At 45.6% G+C, this 15,434-nt stretch overlaps 1 protein-coding gene across 1 annotated transcript; it reads right to left on the bottom strand.

The window, feature by feature from the left end:
- Nucleotides 1-218: 218 nt before the first annotated feature.
- Nucleotides 219-15,203, bottom strand: LOC144606744 (transmembrane protein 200A-like). Its single transcript, XM_078423082.1, has 2 exons — nucleotides 14,377-15,203; nucleotides 219-2,497 (listed from the first exon to the last, which is right to left on the bottom strand). The coding sequence occupies exon 2, from the start codon at nucleotides 2,477-2,479 to the stop codon at nucleotides 1,178-1,180; it is 1,302 nt and encodes a 433-aa protein (XP_078279208.1). The 5' UTR covers nucleotides 2,480-2,497; nucleotides 14,377-15,203; the 3' UTR covers nucleotides 219-1,177.
- Between the last annotated feature and the right edge of the window lie 231 nt (nucleotides 15,204-15,434).

The raw sequence follows: 15,434 nt of genomic DNA, 5'->3' as shown, positions 1-15,434 counted from the left end.
ATGAAGATGAACCAACGTGTTGGAACTGAGTCGTCGATGAATTCTGGCTTGCCATGTTAGCAAAAGGTAGCATGGAAATCAACAGAGGAGACAACCCTGTGGGATAAGTGAAGAATTCACCGCAAGAGAACCAGGGACTACATAGGGACAAATTGAGTATTAGAAAACTTTAATAGAACATAGAACAGTACAGCACAGTAACAGGCCCTTCAGCCCACAAGGTCAATGCAGAACATGATGCCAAAAATCAACTCGTATCTGCCTGCGCATAATCTATTTCCCTCCGTATCCGTGTACCTATCTAAAAGTCTCTTAAACACTACAATCACACCTGCCTCCACCACCATCTCCAGTAATGCGTTCCAGGCAAACCACCCTCTGAGTGTAAAAAAAACTTGCTTCGCACATCTCCTTGAAACTTTGCCCGTCTCACCTTGAAGCTGCTTTCTAGTTTAGTTTAGTTTAGAGATACAGCACGGAAACAGGCCCTTTTGGCCCACCGGGTCCGCGCGAACTAGCGATCCTCGCACATTAACACTATCCCCACGAGGGACCATTTTTACATTTGCCCAGCCAATTAACCTACAAACCTGTACGTCTTCGGAGTGTGGGAGGAAACCGAAGATCTCGGAGGAAACCCACGCAAGTCACGGGGAGAACTCCGTACAGACAGCACCCGTAGTCGGGATCGAACCCGGGTCTCCGGCGCTGCATTCGCTGTAAGGCGGCAACTCTACCGCTGCGCCACTCTAGTATGTGATATTTCTAGTATGTAATATTTCCATCATGGGGAAAAGGTCTGGCTGTCTGGCCTCCCATAACTTTTATATACTTCTGTTAGGTCTCCCCTCAATCTCCAGCTTTCCAGTGGAAACAATCCAAATCTGTCCCTCCCAGCTGTTTGCCGAGGGAAGTCCCCCAGGTTAGGAGTGACAAAGAGTTAGGCTTGTGTGGAAAGACTAACACTGCTTGGTACAGTTCAGTCAAAAAGGAGCTAATTGTTACAACAACCACAGAAGGAGGAGCAATGTTTTTGCAAGTCGCTTCCTATCCGCAATCCATATTTTCAGTTGACCACATCGGAAGGTTTTCTTTTCGGAAATTGCTGCCTGGATAAATATTTCAACCCATTTTCACATCTGCCAGCCTTGCGTTTAATGTACAGTCACTATAGTCTTTAATCCATTTGCCCTTTAACATTCTGCTCCTCTCCTGCATAGTCGCGTTCAGCCTGTTCAAGCAGCTTGTCCACGCTGTCCTCTCGGTTTTCCAGCTTCAGGTACTTCTTTATGTAGCTGCAATCCAAACGGGGCCAACTCCTGTGTTGCCCCTCTGTCTGCTGTTGGCTGAGGTCGCTCACATTCTGCCCGAGGTCTCGGGCCCCGGGATGGCCGCACGAAGTGTGGAGTTGCAGGTCCGAGCAGTAGGCTTTCCTGGTGGCCCCCGAGAAGAACATCCTCCCGATGAACGTGTTGGAGAAGGACCCTCGAGTTGAGGGCTGGTTGGTGCCCACCATGCGAGGAGCGTCGTCGGCGCTGCGGATGCTGCCGGAGCGAATGTATCCATGCTTCTGCAACATGCTCAGGTCTTCAGTGGACAACGTGACCGCGGACTGTTCAAGCTCAGTATCTCCCGCCACATCAGCAACTACCAGAGTGTCAATGACACAGTTGTTGAGCTTGATAACCGGCAACACCACCGAGGTGGAGACTGGGTCGCTGCCGTAATTCAAAGGGACGTTGAGGTTTCCTTCGCTGGAGTTGCAAGAGTCCGAGGCAGCGCTGCAGAGGGAGATGGACGGGGAAGGCCTTTTGTGGTGCAGTAGCTGGGCTGTCATTTTGTGATTTGCAGAGTTGTCACAATCCGCCCAGTTTGCCCCAATCGCCGAGCGATCGTGGTCGTGGATGGCGCTGCACGTGTCCTCAATGGCACTGGTTTCAGTGGAAGATGCAATGGGATCTTGCAGCATCCCTTCCTGTTCAGCGTCGTCCCCGTTGCCAGCCTGACCAGCGATGGAATAAACCTTCCCCCGGGCCAGAAGCTTGGTTTCCCGGTCCCTATTTTCATACAAGACCGTGTTCGCGCAGATGAACACGAATAATCCGATGCCCATAATCAGCGGGCCAATTAGTTTCAGCTTCTCGTTCCTTTGCCCGGGTTGGGGACGAAGCCTTGCCCTGACATGTTGAGTATTGACAGCCAATTCGCTGTTATTTGTTCGCTGTTGATTCACTGGCACCTGAACAAGGTGCTTATGAGGCCAATAGCCAACAACTGCTATAGCGATCCCTATCATGACAATCAAAAGGCCCAATATAATGAAGAGCCCAGCGGGCGAGCGCATATTAATTTTTCCTTTGACGCTTTTATCATCTCTGGAAATATAATTTGATCTTGATGCTTTACCACGCGAGTGAATGGCGGGTTGGTCAAAGCTTTTCTGGGTCTTTGTGGCTGGTTTATTTTCTGTGCTCGTCATTCTGGTCCCTTTGGTTCACTTAAAATAAAAGGGGACAACGTTACTTTAAAGAGAAAAATGTCACAAATTTACAAACATTCTCATTTGAATCCTTTCCCATCTCTGCTATTAAGGCATTAAGGGTAACATGAATCTTTTTCTTATCCATTGCAATCTAAACATTGAGAAGCATCACTCATACAGAAACAATCTAAACATATCTTGATAGGAAAGTTACTATCAAATAAACATAGCACAAAAAGTAAGGAAATTTGTGTTTGGTAGATTATTTCTTTGTTGTAACAATGCTTCTTGGCAATAAATCTTATACCGTTGGAAAGCCTGTTTATTTCCCTTTTAAATGGTGCCACATTTGTAAGGAACATGCATTTGTGGGATGAGCAGCAGAGCTGAGTATATGGATTGCGCCCATGAAAAATTTGCCAAATCTTCTCTGCCAATGCCAAACAGATTATTCTGCTGTTGCTATTGACTCTTGTTTTGAGCTTCTGGTACCCCCAGGTGCTGACAAGAATGGGATGCCATCCCACAACAGTGTGTGACCAGGCTGGTGACCAGCATGAGGAGGAGGTGCCAGGCTGTTATGGCTGTGTATGGTTCTTCCACACGCTACTGTGGCTCCTGTTTATTAAATGAATAAATTGTTAAATTGCCAATATGTCTTGTTTCTTCAGACTTCAATCATCCAATCCACCAAACAACACCGAACAAGAGTCAATGGCAGAATAAGCTGTTTGGCATTGGCAGAGAAGATTTGGCAAATTTTTCATGGGCGCAACCCATATACTCAGCTCTGCTGCTCATCCCACAAATGCATGTTCCTTACAAATGTGGCACCATTTAAAAGGGAAATAAACAGGCTTTCCAACGGTATAAGATTTATTGCCAAGAATCATTGTTACAACAAAGAAATAACCTACCAAACACAAATTTCCTTACTTTTTGTGCTATGTTTATATAATTTAGTACAAGATAAAAATGGGGAACGTGGTCAGAACAGTGAAAATTCCACTGCATATAAATATCATGTGAAAATGATCTGAAGGGACAGGCTCAGAAATTCTCTGAATGCATTCAAGAGAGAGCTAGATAGAGCTCTTAAGGATAGCAGAGTCAGGGGGTATGGGGAGAAGGCAGGAACGGGGTACTGATTGAGAATGATCAGCCATGATCACATTGAATGGCGGTGCTGGCTCGAAGGGCCGAATGGCCTCCTCCTGCACCTATTGTCTATTGAAATGTACCCGTGACATTTTAGTGAATATTGAAAACTTAGAAACATTTCATTTAAAACTTCAATTTGTTTGGCAGCTTTAATACAGTAAACATTCCAAAATGCTTCACCAATATTTTATCATACTAAATTTGCCATGGAACCGCAAAAGATATCCAGTCTGAAGAAGGGTCTCAACCCGAAACGTCACCCATTCCTTCTCTCCAGAGATGCTGCCTGTCCCACTGAGTTACTCCGGCTTTTTGTGTCTATCTTCGGTTTAAACCAGCATCTGCAGTTCCTTCCTACACAAAGATATCTCGAACGTGGGCGGTGCAGTGGTACATGTAGAGGAACTGCTGCTGTACAGCTGCACCAATCCCGGTTCAATCCCGACCACGGATGTTGTTTCTGTGGAGTTTGCCTGTTCTCCCTGCAGCCATGTTGCTTTCCCTCAGAAGCCCCGGATTCCTCCCAAGTGACAAAAATGTGCAGGTCAGTCGGTTAATGCCACTGAAAATGTGTCTTAACGAGTGGTGGAATCTGACAGGAGTCATCCATGGGAACACGGGGAGAATAAAATGGCACTAGTGTAGGTGGCTTGATGCTTTGCACAGACCTGATGGGCTGAATGGCCTGTTTCATTGCTGGAAAGTTTAAACAAACATTTTAAAATGCAAGAGGCAAAGAGAACAGATGGGAGAGCCAGAGTTTAGGACAAGGTTGTTAATGTCTCAGGAGGGAGGTGGAGGAGGGGGGGGGGGGGGGGGGAGAAAAGAGGGGTAGGATTTTGGGTGAAATGGGTACACACCAGGTGGGGCAAATGGAAGAGAAGGGAATCAAAAGGGGGAGGGGGTGTTACCCAAAACTGGAGGTCAACTGGTTTATAAGCTTCCCAGGCTGAATACGAGGTGCTGTTCCACCAGTTTGTGGCCTCCCTCTTACAATGGAGGAGGCCCAGGACAGAAAAACTGGCATGGGAATGGGAAGGACAGTTCACATGGTTCGCAATTGGGAGATCCAGCAGGCCTATACTACACATTTTATTAGGAAACAGGACCAAACCAATGTCATTGTTCATGTTGTCCAGTTGGAAGGGAGGAAATCATTGTACAGAGATCACAAGTTAGGGAACAGACTTCATAACAAAAGCGCAGCCAAAAATAATCATTAGTAATGACTACAATTAGACTGTGAAAGGAAAAGTGACTGCAGATGTATTTGGAAGCCCAATGGTACAACTCTGCCCAAGGAAACATTTTTGGAATAAAATCCTGTTCTTCAGCTAAATTTGAAACAGCACTATTAGGAAGGCTGGATGTTAGCTGGGCCAGTACTCTGCTTCTACTCAGTCAGTGCAGGAAAGGAAAGTCTTTCTGTACCATCCATCCCCTTCCAGCAACTCATCAATTACTGCTGTTTCGTACTAGGGCGGTACAGTGGTGCAGCGGGTAGAGCTGCTGCCTCACGGTGGCAGAGACCCGGCTTCGATCCTGACCGCGGGTGCTGTCTGTGCGGAGTGACCGTGTGGGCTCCTCCAGGTGCTGCGGTTTCCTCATGCGGGTTTGTAGGTTAATTGGCCCTCTGTAAATTGCCCCGAGTGTGTAGGGAGTGGATGTGAGAGTGAGAATAATATAGAACTAGTGCAAATGGGTGATCAATGGTCGGCATGGACTCAGTGGGTCGAAGGGCCTGTTTCCATGCTGTACTTTTCAATCAATTCAATCAATCAGCTCTGCTGGGTAGAGGTTCTGTGGCCGTGTGGGCTCCTCCAGGACATCAGGAAGAACAGCTTCATAAATAACCGTGACCGAGTCCAGCAACGGTCGGTGATGGACCCAACACTCGCGGAGAGCCAACGTGAGGAATCATACAAATGTACGGTGTAGAAAGGGAACCACACTGGGCAGCTGAGAATTACATTGTTAACGATGTATCATAGCATCAAATAGCCCAAGGTTTAAAAAAATTATTATAATCAATGTTGTGATTAAATGTAGGTATTGAATATGTTTTTAATCATGTTGTAAGACAATAATGGAGCTTGAACGATGTGATTGCACTGGAGAGGGTTTAGAGAGGATGCATCACGATGCTGCCTGGAACATAATGCTTCCCTTATGAGAGATCAGATTAGATGGGTTTGTTTGCCTCAGAGCAGAGGAGACTGAAGGCAATATGAAATAGGAATACAAAGTCATGAGAGGCATAGATGGAATCCTTGCACCCTTGCACTGTTCTAGAATGCTGCCTGGATTAAAGGGTTTCGGCTAAAAGGAGAGGTTGGATAGACTTGGATTGTTTTCTCTGGAGCGTCGGAGTTTGAGAGGAGACATTAGATGGGGTTAAAATGATGAGAGGCATAGATGGGGTAAACAGTCAGAACCTTTCCCACAGGGTGGAAATGTCCAACACCAGAGGGCATAGCCATAAGATGAGGGGAGGAAACTTTAATGGAGATGTGCGGGCAAGTTTTTTTAATGCAGAGAGTAGTGGGGGCCTGGAACGCATTGCCAGGGGTGGTGGTGGGGCGGATGTTGTAATGGAGGCAGATACGATAGTGGCGTCAAAGAGACATTTAGATAGACACATGGAAGTGGGCAGAATGGATAGATATGGATCATGTACAGGCAAATCAGATCAGTTTAACTTGACATCATGTTCGGTACAAATATTGTGGGCCGAATGGCCCGTTTCCTGTGCTGTACTGTTCTGTGCTCTATGTTTTATGTTTGCAGATGTGTCTAAGACTGAGGGCAGTGGTTTTAGGTGAGGAGCAAGTGGTTTAGAGGGAATCTGGAAGAATTTGCCTCAACTATCTCCTCCGGCAGCTCATTCCATGCACCCACCACCCGTTGTGCATAAAAATTATCCCTCAGGTTCCTATCAAATCTTTCCCACCTCACCTTAAACCTGTGGTTTAAGTCCTCTGGTTCTCAATTCCCCTACTCTGGGTAAAAGACTCTGTGCATTTTCCCGATCTATTCCTTTCATGATTTTGTACACCTCTATAAGATCACCCCTCATCCGCCTGCACTCCAGGGAATAAATTCCAATCCTTTCACTTAAATTTATTTTGGATACCCAAATGAAAAGCAGATTATCATGAGATTATACAGATCCTGTTTCTTCACAAAATCAGACTCCTTTTCTTTCTCTTCCTAATCAATTTCCACATCACCCTCCAAACTCATCTCTATGTTCACCACCCTCATCACTCTCCATACGACAGTGTCATCATCTGATGCCAGCGAAACGCTTTTCACTGCAGTCCACCATTGTTACTGGTACGTATAGCTGCCCACTATGTTCTCTCTGGAATTTCCATCATTTCCTCGTACACCGTGCCTTCAAACTGTTTTGAAAACCTTTTGAAAACCTATTCATGTTTGGGGTTTAGTGGTCAGAGATACAGCATAGAAAGGGGCCCTTTGGCCCACCTAGTCCACACTGACCATCGGTAACCCATTCACACTAGTTCTATGTTATCCCACTTTCACATCCACTCCGTGCACACGAGGGGCAATTTTACAGAGGTTAGTTAATTTACAAACCCGCACGTCCATAGAGCTCAGAAGACTATCGGAACACAGCTACCAGCCTTGGAGGGCATCTACAACACACGATGCATCGGAAAAGCCACCAGCATCCACAAAGACTCTTCACACCCCTGCAACAATCTGTTCGAACTTCTACCATCGGGCAGACAAGGCCTTCTACGCCCGCACCTCCAGACTCAGGAACAGCTTCATCCCCAGGGCCATAGCTGCTATGAACCGGTCCTGCTGAGCCGGATGGTCACATCGCACAGTGAACCGGCACAGACCTACTTGCACTTTATTCTGTTTTAAAACTGTTCTAATTTGTTTCATTGGGTTGTTTAAATTAATACTGACTAGCTAATTGATTTATTGCATTGTATGGGAGGCGCATTCCCAATCTCGTACAATGACAATAAAGATATATTGTTGTATTGTATGTGGGAGGAAACCGGAGCACCACGATGGAAACCCAAGGAAGAGCGTGCAAACACCACACAGGCAGTACACGAGGTCTGGCCTCTAGCGTGGTGAGGCAGCAGCTCTACCAGCTGCACCACCCAAGTAACTTTCTTCCTACATCTTTGATCTTTCTTTCCCTGGTTATTTCCCATAAAACTCTGTGCAAGGCTGGGGTGGATTAATTATGTAAAAACTGTAATTGTTGCTGTTGGCAAGAACCTTACGAGAATTCTCGGAAACTATAAAGTTCACCCAATCTGCACAAACTGTAGCAGCGCCAACGTGATCAATGGAAAATCATACTTTCACTTTAAAACTTGTCAAATACTTGTTCCCATTACTAATAATATACTTGTAATCAGTGGCTTGTCACCCTGTGCGTGCTGGCTGAAGATATAAGCCAAATAGGGAAAATCAAGTCTATTCCATTCCCTTTGTCCTGTTTTCCCACCTTACACTTCATTATCTATACACTTCCTTATCTATGTACAACCCACTCCCCTGACATCAGTCTGAAGAAGGGTCTCGACCCGAAATTTCACCCATTCCTTCTCTCCAGAGGTGCTGCCTGTCCCACTGAGTTACTCCAGCATTTTGTGTCTACGATTTATACCAGCATCTGCAGTTCCATCCTACACATTCTATTGCTGTATAAATGTTTATTGCACTAACATTTTTCCATGGCAAATCAGGGTGGTTTACTTCATGCCTGGGAGCGCACTCAACAGATTCTGTAAAAACTATCTCGCTGTGATTATGAATTTGATGTAATTTAAAATTTGTCTATACTTCAACTTCCTCTCTAATAAGTTCCCATGTCGACATTAATAATAGATCCTGTATGTGAACTTAGCAAATGTAATTAAGCTCCTCTTTCAGAGAATGGTGATCCTAATTAATCAGCCAGAAAATTTAGAAAAAAATGCTTTTTTTAAGCCTTTGTTGATTTCCAGATTTGCTGATGCTGCAAAATTAGGCGAGAAAGCGATTTGTGAGTCATAGTGTGGAAATAGGCCCTTTGGCCCTACTTGCCCACACCAGCCAACATGTCCCAGCTACACTAGTCCCACTGGCCTGCATTTGGCCACGATGACATAAACTCGGCAGAGGGGTACAGATGGGTAAAGTGAGGGAGGAGGTATGTGACAAATGAAGTATAATGTAAGGAAATGTGAGGTTATCCACTGTGGTACGAAGATTAGAAAGCAGAAGGTTGCTTAAATGGAGAAAGTCCACAGAAACCTGCTCTACCAAGAGCTGGAGGTCCTCATACATGAACCATAATAAGTTAACGCTCAGAAATAGGAAATAATTTGAGAATTATTTGTGATATATAGCTATTGGCAAGACCATACCAGGAGGACATCCAACAGATTTGGTATTCTTATTTTAAAGAAGAATATTCTTCAATGGTTACAATCCAGTGAAGATGCCCAAGGTTGATTCTTCATAAGTTTATACGTTCAAGGAGCAGAATTAGGCCATTCAGCCCATCAGGTCTAATGCACCATTCAATCAAGCCTTTCCTTCTCAATCTCATTCTCCTGCCTTCTCCCCAGCAGGGGAATTTGGAAGAATAAAAGGTGACCGTCTTGTAACATGAGATTCAGATGGGGCTTGACAAAGAGATGCTGAGAAATTGTTTCCCCTCAAGAGCAACCAATGGCACATTCTGAAATTGAGACTGTTATTTAAGGGGTTAGAGAGTTTAGGTTTGTTATTATTGCCACATGTACTAAGGGGCAGCAAAAAGCTTAGTCTTGCATGCAATCCAACAGATCATACATACATATAATCAAGTCAAAAGTCAAGTACAATAGATAGAGCAAAGGGGAAGACACATAGTGCAGAATATAGTTCTCAGCATTGTAGTGCATCAGTTCCATAGACAAAGTCCAATTTCCTCAATAGGGTAGAGATGAATTGGGCAGTACCCTAGCTGATGGAAGAATCATTCAGAAGCCTGATAACGGAGGGGAAGAAGCTGCTCTTGAATCTGGTGGTGCGAGCTTTCAAGGTCCTGTACCTTCCGCTGGATGGCAGTGGGGTGAAGGAGAAATGATCGGGGAAGGGACAAGTCTTTGATTGTGTTGGCTGCATTTCCGAGGCAGCATGAAGTGTAGACAGAGTCAATGGTGGGTTGGAGACAGAGATGGAGACCAAAGATACTAGAGGAACAAGATAGACCACTCGACCCTAAAAACCGTAGTACGTCACGGCGCCATTTTAGTAGGCAGAAACTTGCAGAAACATTTAAAAGAAAAATAACAAAAATCTGTGAATTGATAGATGAGATATATTCTGCATTTTAATGGTATCATCACGTGCGTACTGTTCCCCCAAAACACTGATTAAACTGTGAGAGGCATAACGAACGGTGGGTTTTGCCTACTAAAATGGTTCCATTGCGTACTACACTTCAATATAGGAAATTTTAACGGAGTGGTCCATCTTGTTCCTCTCGAAGGTATTTATTCACAAAATGCTGGAGTAACTCAGCAGGTCAGGCAGCATCTCAGGAGAGAAGGAATGGACGACATTTCGGGTCGAGACCCTTCTTCAGTCTTCAGTTCCTCTAGTATCTTTGATGGAGACCGAGCAGGAGGCAGCGATGAGCAGTGACACTGGTCCCCTATCGCTGAACTCATGTAAAGTTCAGGAAGCAGTCCAATAAATTCCTGCACTTGCTCGTGACCGGAGATTGCAGAAATACCTTCGAGTCAGTATGAGGGGGTGTAGCCTGCCCAGTAAGCTGACGGCATGTGAAATATTGTTTATATAAAGCGTGTGGTGCCATTGATTTGTTTTTGTGCATGTAACAGGAAACTAAACCATTTCTATTTTGTTCCCTGCAGAGCCAGGCATATGCCACTGATCCTCCTGCACATTCCGCAAGGTGTTATCATTTCAATTCCTCTAGCTACAAGGTGTGCATATTAAATAATTACCCATCAAAAATAACCCCATCTCCTGCACTCATATTAAAAATCACACCACTTTCTTGGCCCAGATCCACTCGCAATTGGAGAACAGGATGAGAATTAAAAAGAGACATGCTCAAAGACCCAAAGTTCAGTCAATTGCTAAAGGTGGAATGACCTGGGATTCATTCTGTACCACGCCGTCCAACATTAATACAGGACTGAAGAAGGGTCCCGACCCAAAGTTTCACGCATTCTTTATCGCCCAAGATGCTGCATGACCCACTGAGTTATGCCAGCGTTCTGCATCTATCATTAATCAAGGACGGTCATCACAACATTGTCCAAATTAAAGAAAACCAGTTACTTCGCAACATGAATGGTGGAGAAGATGGAGGGCAGCAGAACTATACACGATGTGAGGTCCCAGAATGAGAGTGTGGCTTCTAAGAGGAGATATTGAGGAATCTGGGCATACAGTACATTATAAAGAGGAAGGTGTTTAATGTTATTGAAACAAAGGTGTATGGCACACAACAAGGAATTAGCTGAAAGGTAGTTTTCACTTGTGTGGGGGTGTCTGGAACTAGGAGTCATCCAAACCTCAGTTATGGGCTCAGCTACCTGTGACTGAAATAAGGAGACAATCCTTCATTTGGTTGGTTAAAATATTCTACCCCAGTGTGCCATGAAAGCTTTCTCTTTGAGAATATTTAAGGAAGAGATGATCAGAGCATCATTGTGAGAAATCAAAAGGTATTTATTTCACAAAATGCTGGAGTAACTCAGCAGGTCAGGCAGCATCTCAGGAGAGAAGGAATGGGTGACGTTTTGGGTCGAGACCCTTCTTCAGACTGATGTCAGGGGGGCGGGACATAGGAAGGATATAGGTGAAGACAGGAAGGTAGAGGGAGAACTGGGAAGGGGGAGGGGAAGAGAGGGACAGAGGAACTATCTAAAGTTGGAGAAGTCAATGTCATACCGCTGGGCTGTAAGCTGCCCAAGCGAAATATGAGGTGCTGTTCCTCCAATTTCCGGTGGGCCTCACTATGGCACTGGAGGAGGCCCATGACAGAAAGGTCAGACTGGGAGTGGGAGGGGGAGTTGAAGTGCTCAGTCACTGGGAGATCAGGTTGGTTAAGGCGGACTGAGCGAAGGTGTTGAGCAAAACAATCGCCGAGCCTGCGTTTGGTTTGCTGATGTAAAGAAATTGACATCTGCAGCAGCGGATACAATAGATGAGGTTGGAGGAGGTGCAGGTGAACCTCTGTCTCACCTGGAAAGACTGTTTGGGTCCTTGGATGGAGTTGAGGGGGGAGGGAAAGGGACATGTGTTGCATCTCCTGCAGTTGCAGGGGAAAGTGCCCGGGGATGGGGTGGTTTTGGGTAGGAAGGGATGAGTGGACCAGGGAGTTACGGAGGAAACGGTCTCTGCGGAACGCAGAAAGGGGAGTGGATGGGAAGATGTGGCCAGTAGTGCGGTCCCGTTGTAGGTGAGGGAAATGTTGGAGGATGATTTGTTGGATACACTGGCTGATGGGGTGGAAGGTGAGAACGAGGGGGATTCTGTCCTTGTTACGAATGGGGGGAGGGGGAGCAAGAGCGGAGCTGCGGGATGTAGAAGAGGCCCTAGTGAAAGCCTCATCTATAATGGAAGAGAGAAAGCCCCGTTTCCTGAAGAATGAGGACATCTCTGATGCCCTAGTGTGCAACACCTCATCCCGGGCGCAGATGCGGCGTAGACGGAGGAATTGGGAGTAGGGGATAGACTTTTTGCAGGAGACAGGGTGGGAAGAATTGTAGTCCAGATAGCTGTGCGAGTCAGTGGGTTTATAGTAGATGTCAGTCACTAGTCTGTCTCCTGTGAAGGAGATGGTGAGGTCCAGAAACGGGAGGGAGATGTCGGAGATGTTAGCTGTTTCTCCCTCTGGCGATATGTCATGATCTCCGCACTTTCTGCTCTTATATAAAGAATCTATCCCAGCCCTCAAATTTCCAATGAACCTCACTTCCCCACCCCACACTACCCCACCCCACACTTCCCCACCCCACACTACCCCACCCCACACTTCCCCACCCCACACTACCCCACCCCACACTACCCCACCCCTCACTTCCCCACCCCACACTACCCCACCCCACACTACCCCACCCCACACTACCCCACCCCACACTTCCCCACCCCACACTACCCCACCCCACACTACCCCACCCCACACTACCCCACCCCACACTTCCCCACCCCACACTACCCCACCCCACACTACCCCACCCCACACTACCCCACCCCACACTACTCCACCCCTCACTACCCCACCCCACACTTCCCCACCCCACACTTCCCCACCCCAAAGGTACACGGTTTCTCAGTTTCACCTTTCTTCTCTTCCCAAATAATCGTGGTCATTTTTTAAAAACCCAGAAGTCCGATTCTTGACTAATACATTGCAAGATTTGTATTTATATTAATACCATCACATCCGGTGGCTTTACCTATCATTAAGTCTTAATATCTCCAATATTATCCTTTTTACATTTCTATTCAATCTTTGCTTAGTTTATTATTGTCACGTGTACCGAGGTACAGCGAAAAGCTTTTTTGCTGCGTGCAAAAATTATATGAGTGCAATCAAGCCATCCGCACTGTAAGGATACAGAATAAAGGGAATAACGTTTAGAGCTAGATAAAGTCCAGTAAAGTCCGAATAAAGACAGTCCGAGGGTCTCCAATGAGATAGATAGTAGGTAGGTCAGGATCGCTCTCTATTTGGTGATAGGATGGTTCAGTTGTCTGATAATAGCTGGGAAGACACTGTACAGCTGTAGAATAAATCTACAAGTTCACCCCTGCTACTTATCCCTACTTCTAAAGAAGGGTCTCGACAAAAAGTCACCCATTCCTTCTCTCCAGTGATGCTGCCTGACCCGCTGAGCTACTCCAATATTTTGTGTCTATCTTCGGCGTACACCAGCATCTGCAGTTCCTTCCTACGTTACTTATTTTCAAGTTCTCTTGCACCACTTTCTCGGCTCACATACATTCCCTTTCTATTTGTATACAGTATTTGTGTGTTTAAAAGGACTGTGTCAACGCTGATCAGAGTTAAGAGGAGATGGGGAAAATTGCCAACAGTGATAAGGTGATTCCAAATTGTGTGGCCAGAAGCAAGACTTTGCAATTCCACAAAGTCACTTCTGCAGACCGTGGATTTGAGAGGTGAAAGAGCGCTTTGGAAAGTACATATGGAACTTATTTCTTTTTTTTTAAAGTGGAAATTCAGATTACAATCAGATTGGTTACAATCAAACTGAAAATTAAAACAAGATGATGATAAAGAGTCCTCGGAGGCTTGGGATGACTACAGGCTAGAGATTAACTTTTCATGAGGCAATGCCATAAAAATGCCTGCATTAGTTCTCACTCTGAGGTAACCAGAGATTTGGATTCAAGGGTCGACAATTGCCATTTTTCATTCATTTTTTTACTTCAAAGTAAGCCAGTGGCGACCCAACAAAGCCTAAAAGAGACGAAAACTAGAATTGAAACAATTCAAGTCGAAACTACTCTTATAGTAACAGTTTAAGATTACGGTTTCCGCACTCAAAAGTTGTCACTCTTGTGCAAACACGATCGTAAAGTTTCTTTCAACCACTCTGAAGAGCGACAAAGAGCTCGGTCATGGTATTCTGCGGAGGTCAAGGACTGGACACAGTCCGTAGACTTGTTGGTTTCACCCCCAAGATATAATGTAACCCACTTACCTTCTCTGGAACAATTTGCCCGTTCATTTCTCCGGCGATTTCCGCAGCTTTTTTAAAACTTGGAATACCCTCGCAGTGTCGCGGGTGGGTGGCATTTGTACACTGCCCATCTCTGCGTATTCTCAAAGGGCTTGGTCTTCTTTCAGCAGGAGGGAGGGGAAGGAGAGAGGGTCAGAGTGACCGCTACAACGAGGCGAGGTCTGACCCGAAGCGCCACCTTTTCCTTCTCTCCACAGACACTGCCCGTCTGACCCGCTGTTGAGTTACTCCAGCATTTTTGTGTCTGTCTTCGAGGACAATGAAGAGTCGCGGTCTGGTCGACTGACTCAGCCTTCTGCTCTACACATGCACGTTTTAGAGTTAAACCGCTCAGCTGGGCGTCAACCCAGACCAAGTTGCCAGCGGTTGTAATCCTCAGCATTTCACTCCTCCATCTACACGGTTATTCCTCGCAGCGTTGGAGCCTTTTTACAAATTAAGCCTTCGATCATTTCCCCCACTTTTGAGGTCCCATTCTCTAAACGCTGGCTGCGTCTGCTTATTAATCTTCGCAGCGTTTCATTCCATGCTTCTGTCGTTTGTGGAACAAAGTTGCGAAGGTCTAACTGTGTATCTTCTGTCTCTTGAAGCGTCTCCACTCACTGGAGAACCCTAGGAAGAACAGCTTATTCGTAAATTATTCAGCTCAATCACAGTTCAGTCGCTTCAAACTCCAGGTTTAAACCAATTCGATCCCTTGTAAAAAAAAATATATAGGTTTTAATTCGCATTTTTTGTATCTGGGTGAACTTCACCTCGCGAAAATAAGCTGCCGCTGTTTGCCTGTGTTTCGTTGAAATGAAAAGGCTTCAATTTCGAACAATAATTTTTAAAAAAGCAAATGATCAAAAAGCTTGCTGGAGCAAATGAGCAAAAGCTTGCTGGAAAATGTGAAACGATAACGATGAAACAGTGGATATTTTCAGACCAGGCAGCATGGGCAGGAAGAGGCAAGAGCTACTGTCTTGGAGTCAATATCCTTCATTAGAATTGGCAATGGTCAGAAACAAACAGGGGGA

This window comes from Rhinoraja longicauda, chromosome 27, assembly GCF_053455715.1.
Source record: "Rhinoraja longicauda isolate Sanriku21f chromosome 27, sRhiLon1.1, whole genome shotgun sequence".
Lineage (NCBI taxonomy): Eukaryota > Metazoa > Chordata > Chondrichthyes > Rajiformes > Arhynchobatidae > Rhinoraja > Rhinoraja longicauda.
The sequence above is the reverse complement of the archived record's forward strand: the minus strand, read 5'-3'. Positions and strand labels throughout refer to the sequence as shown.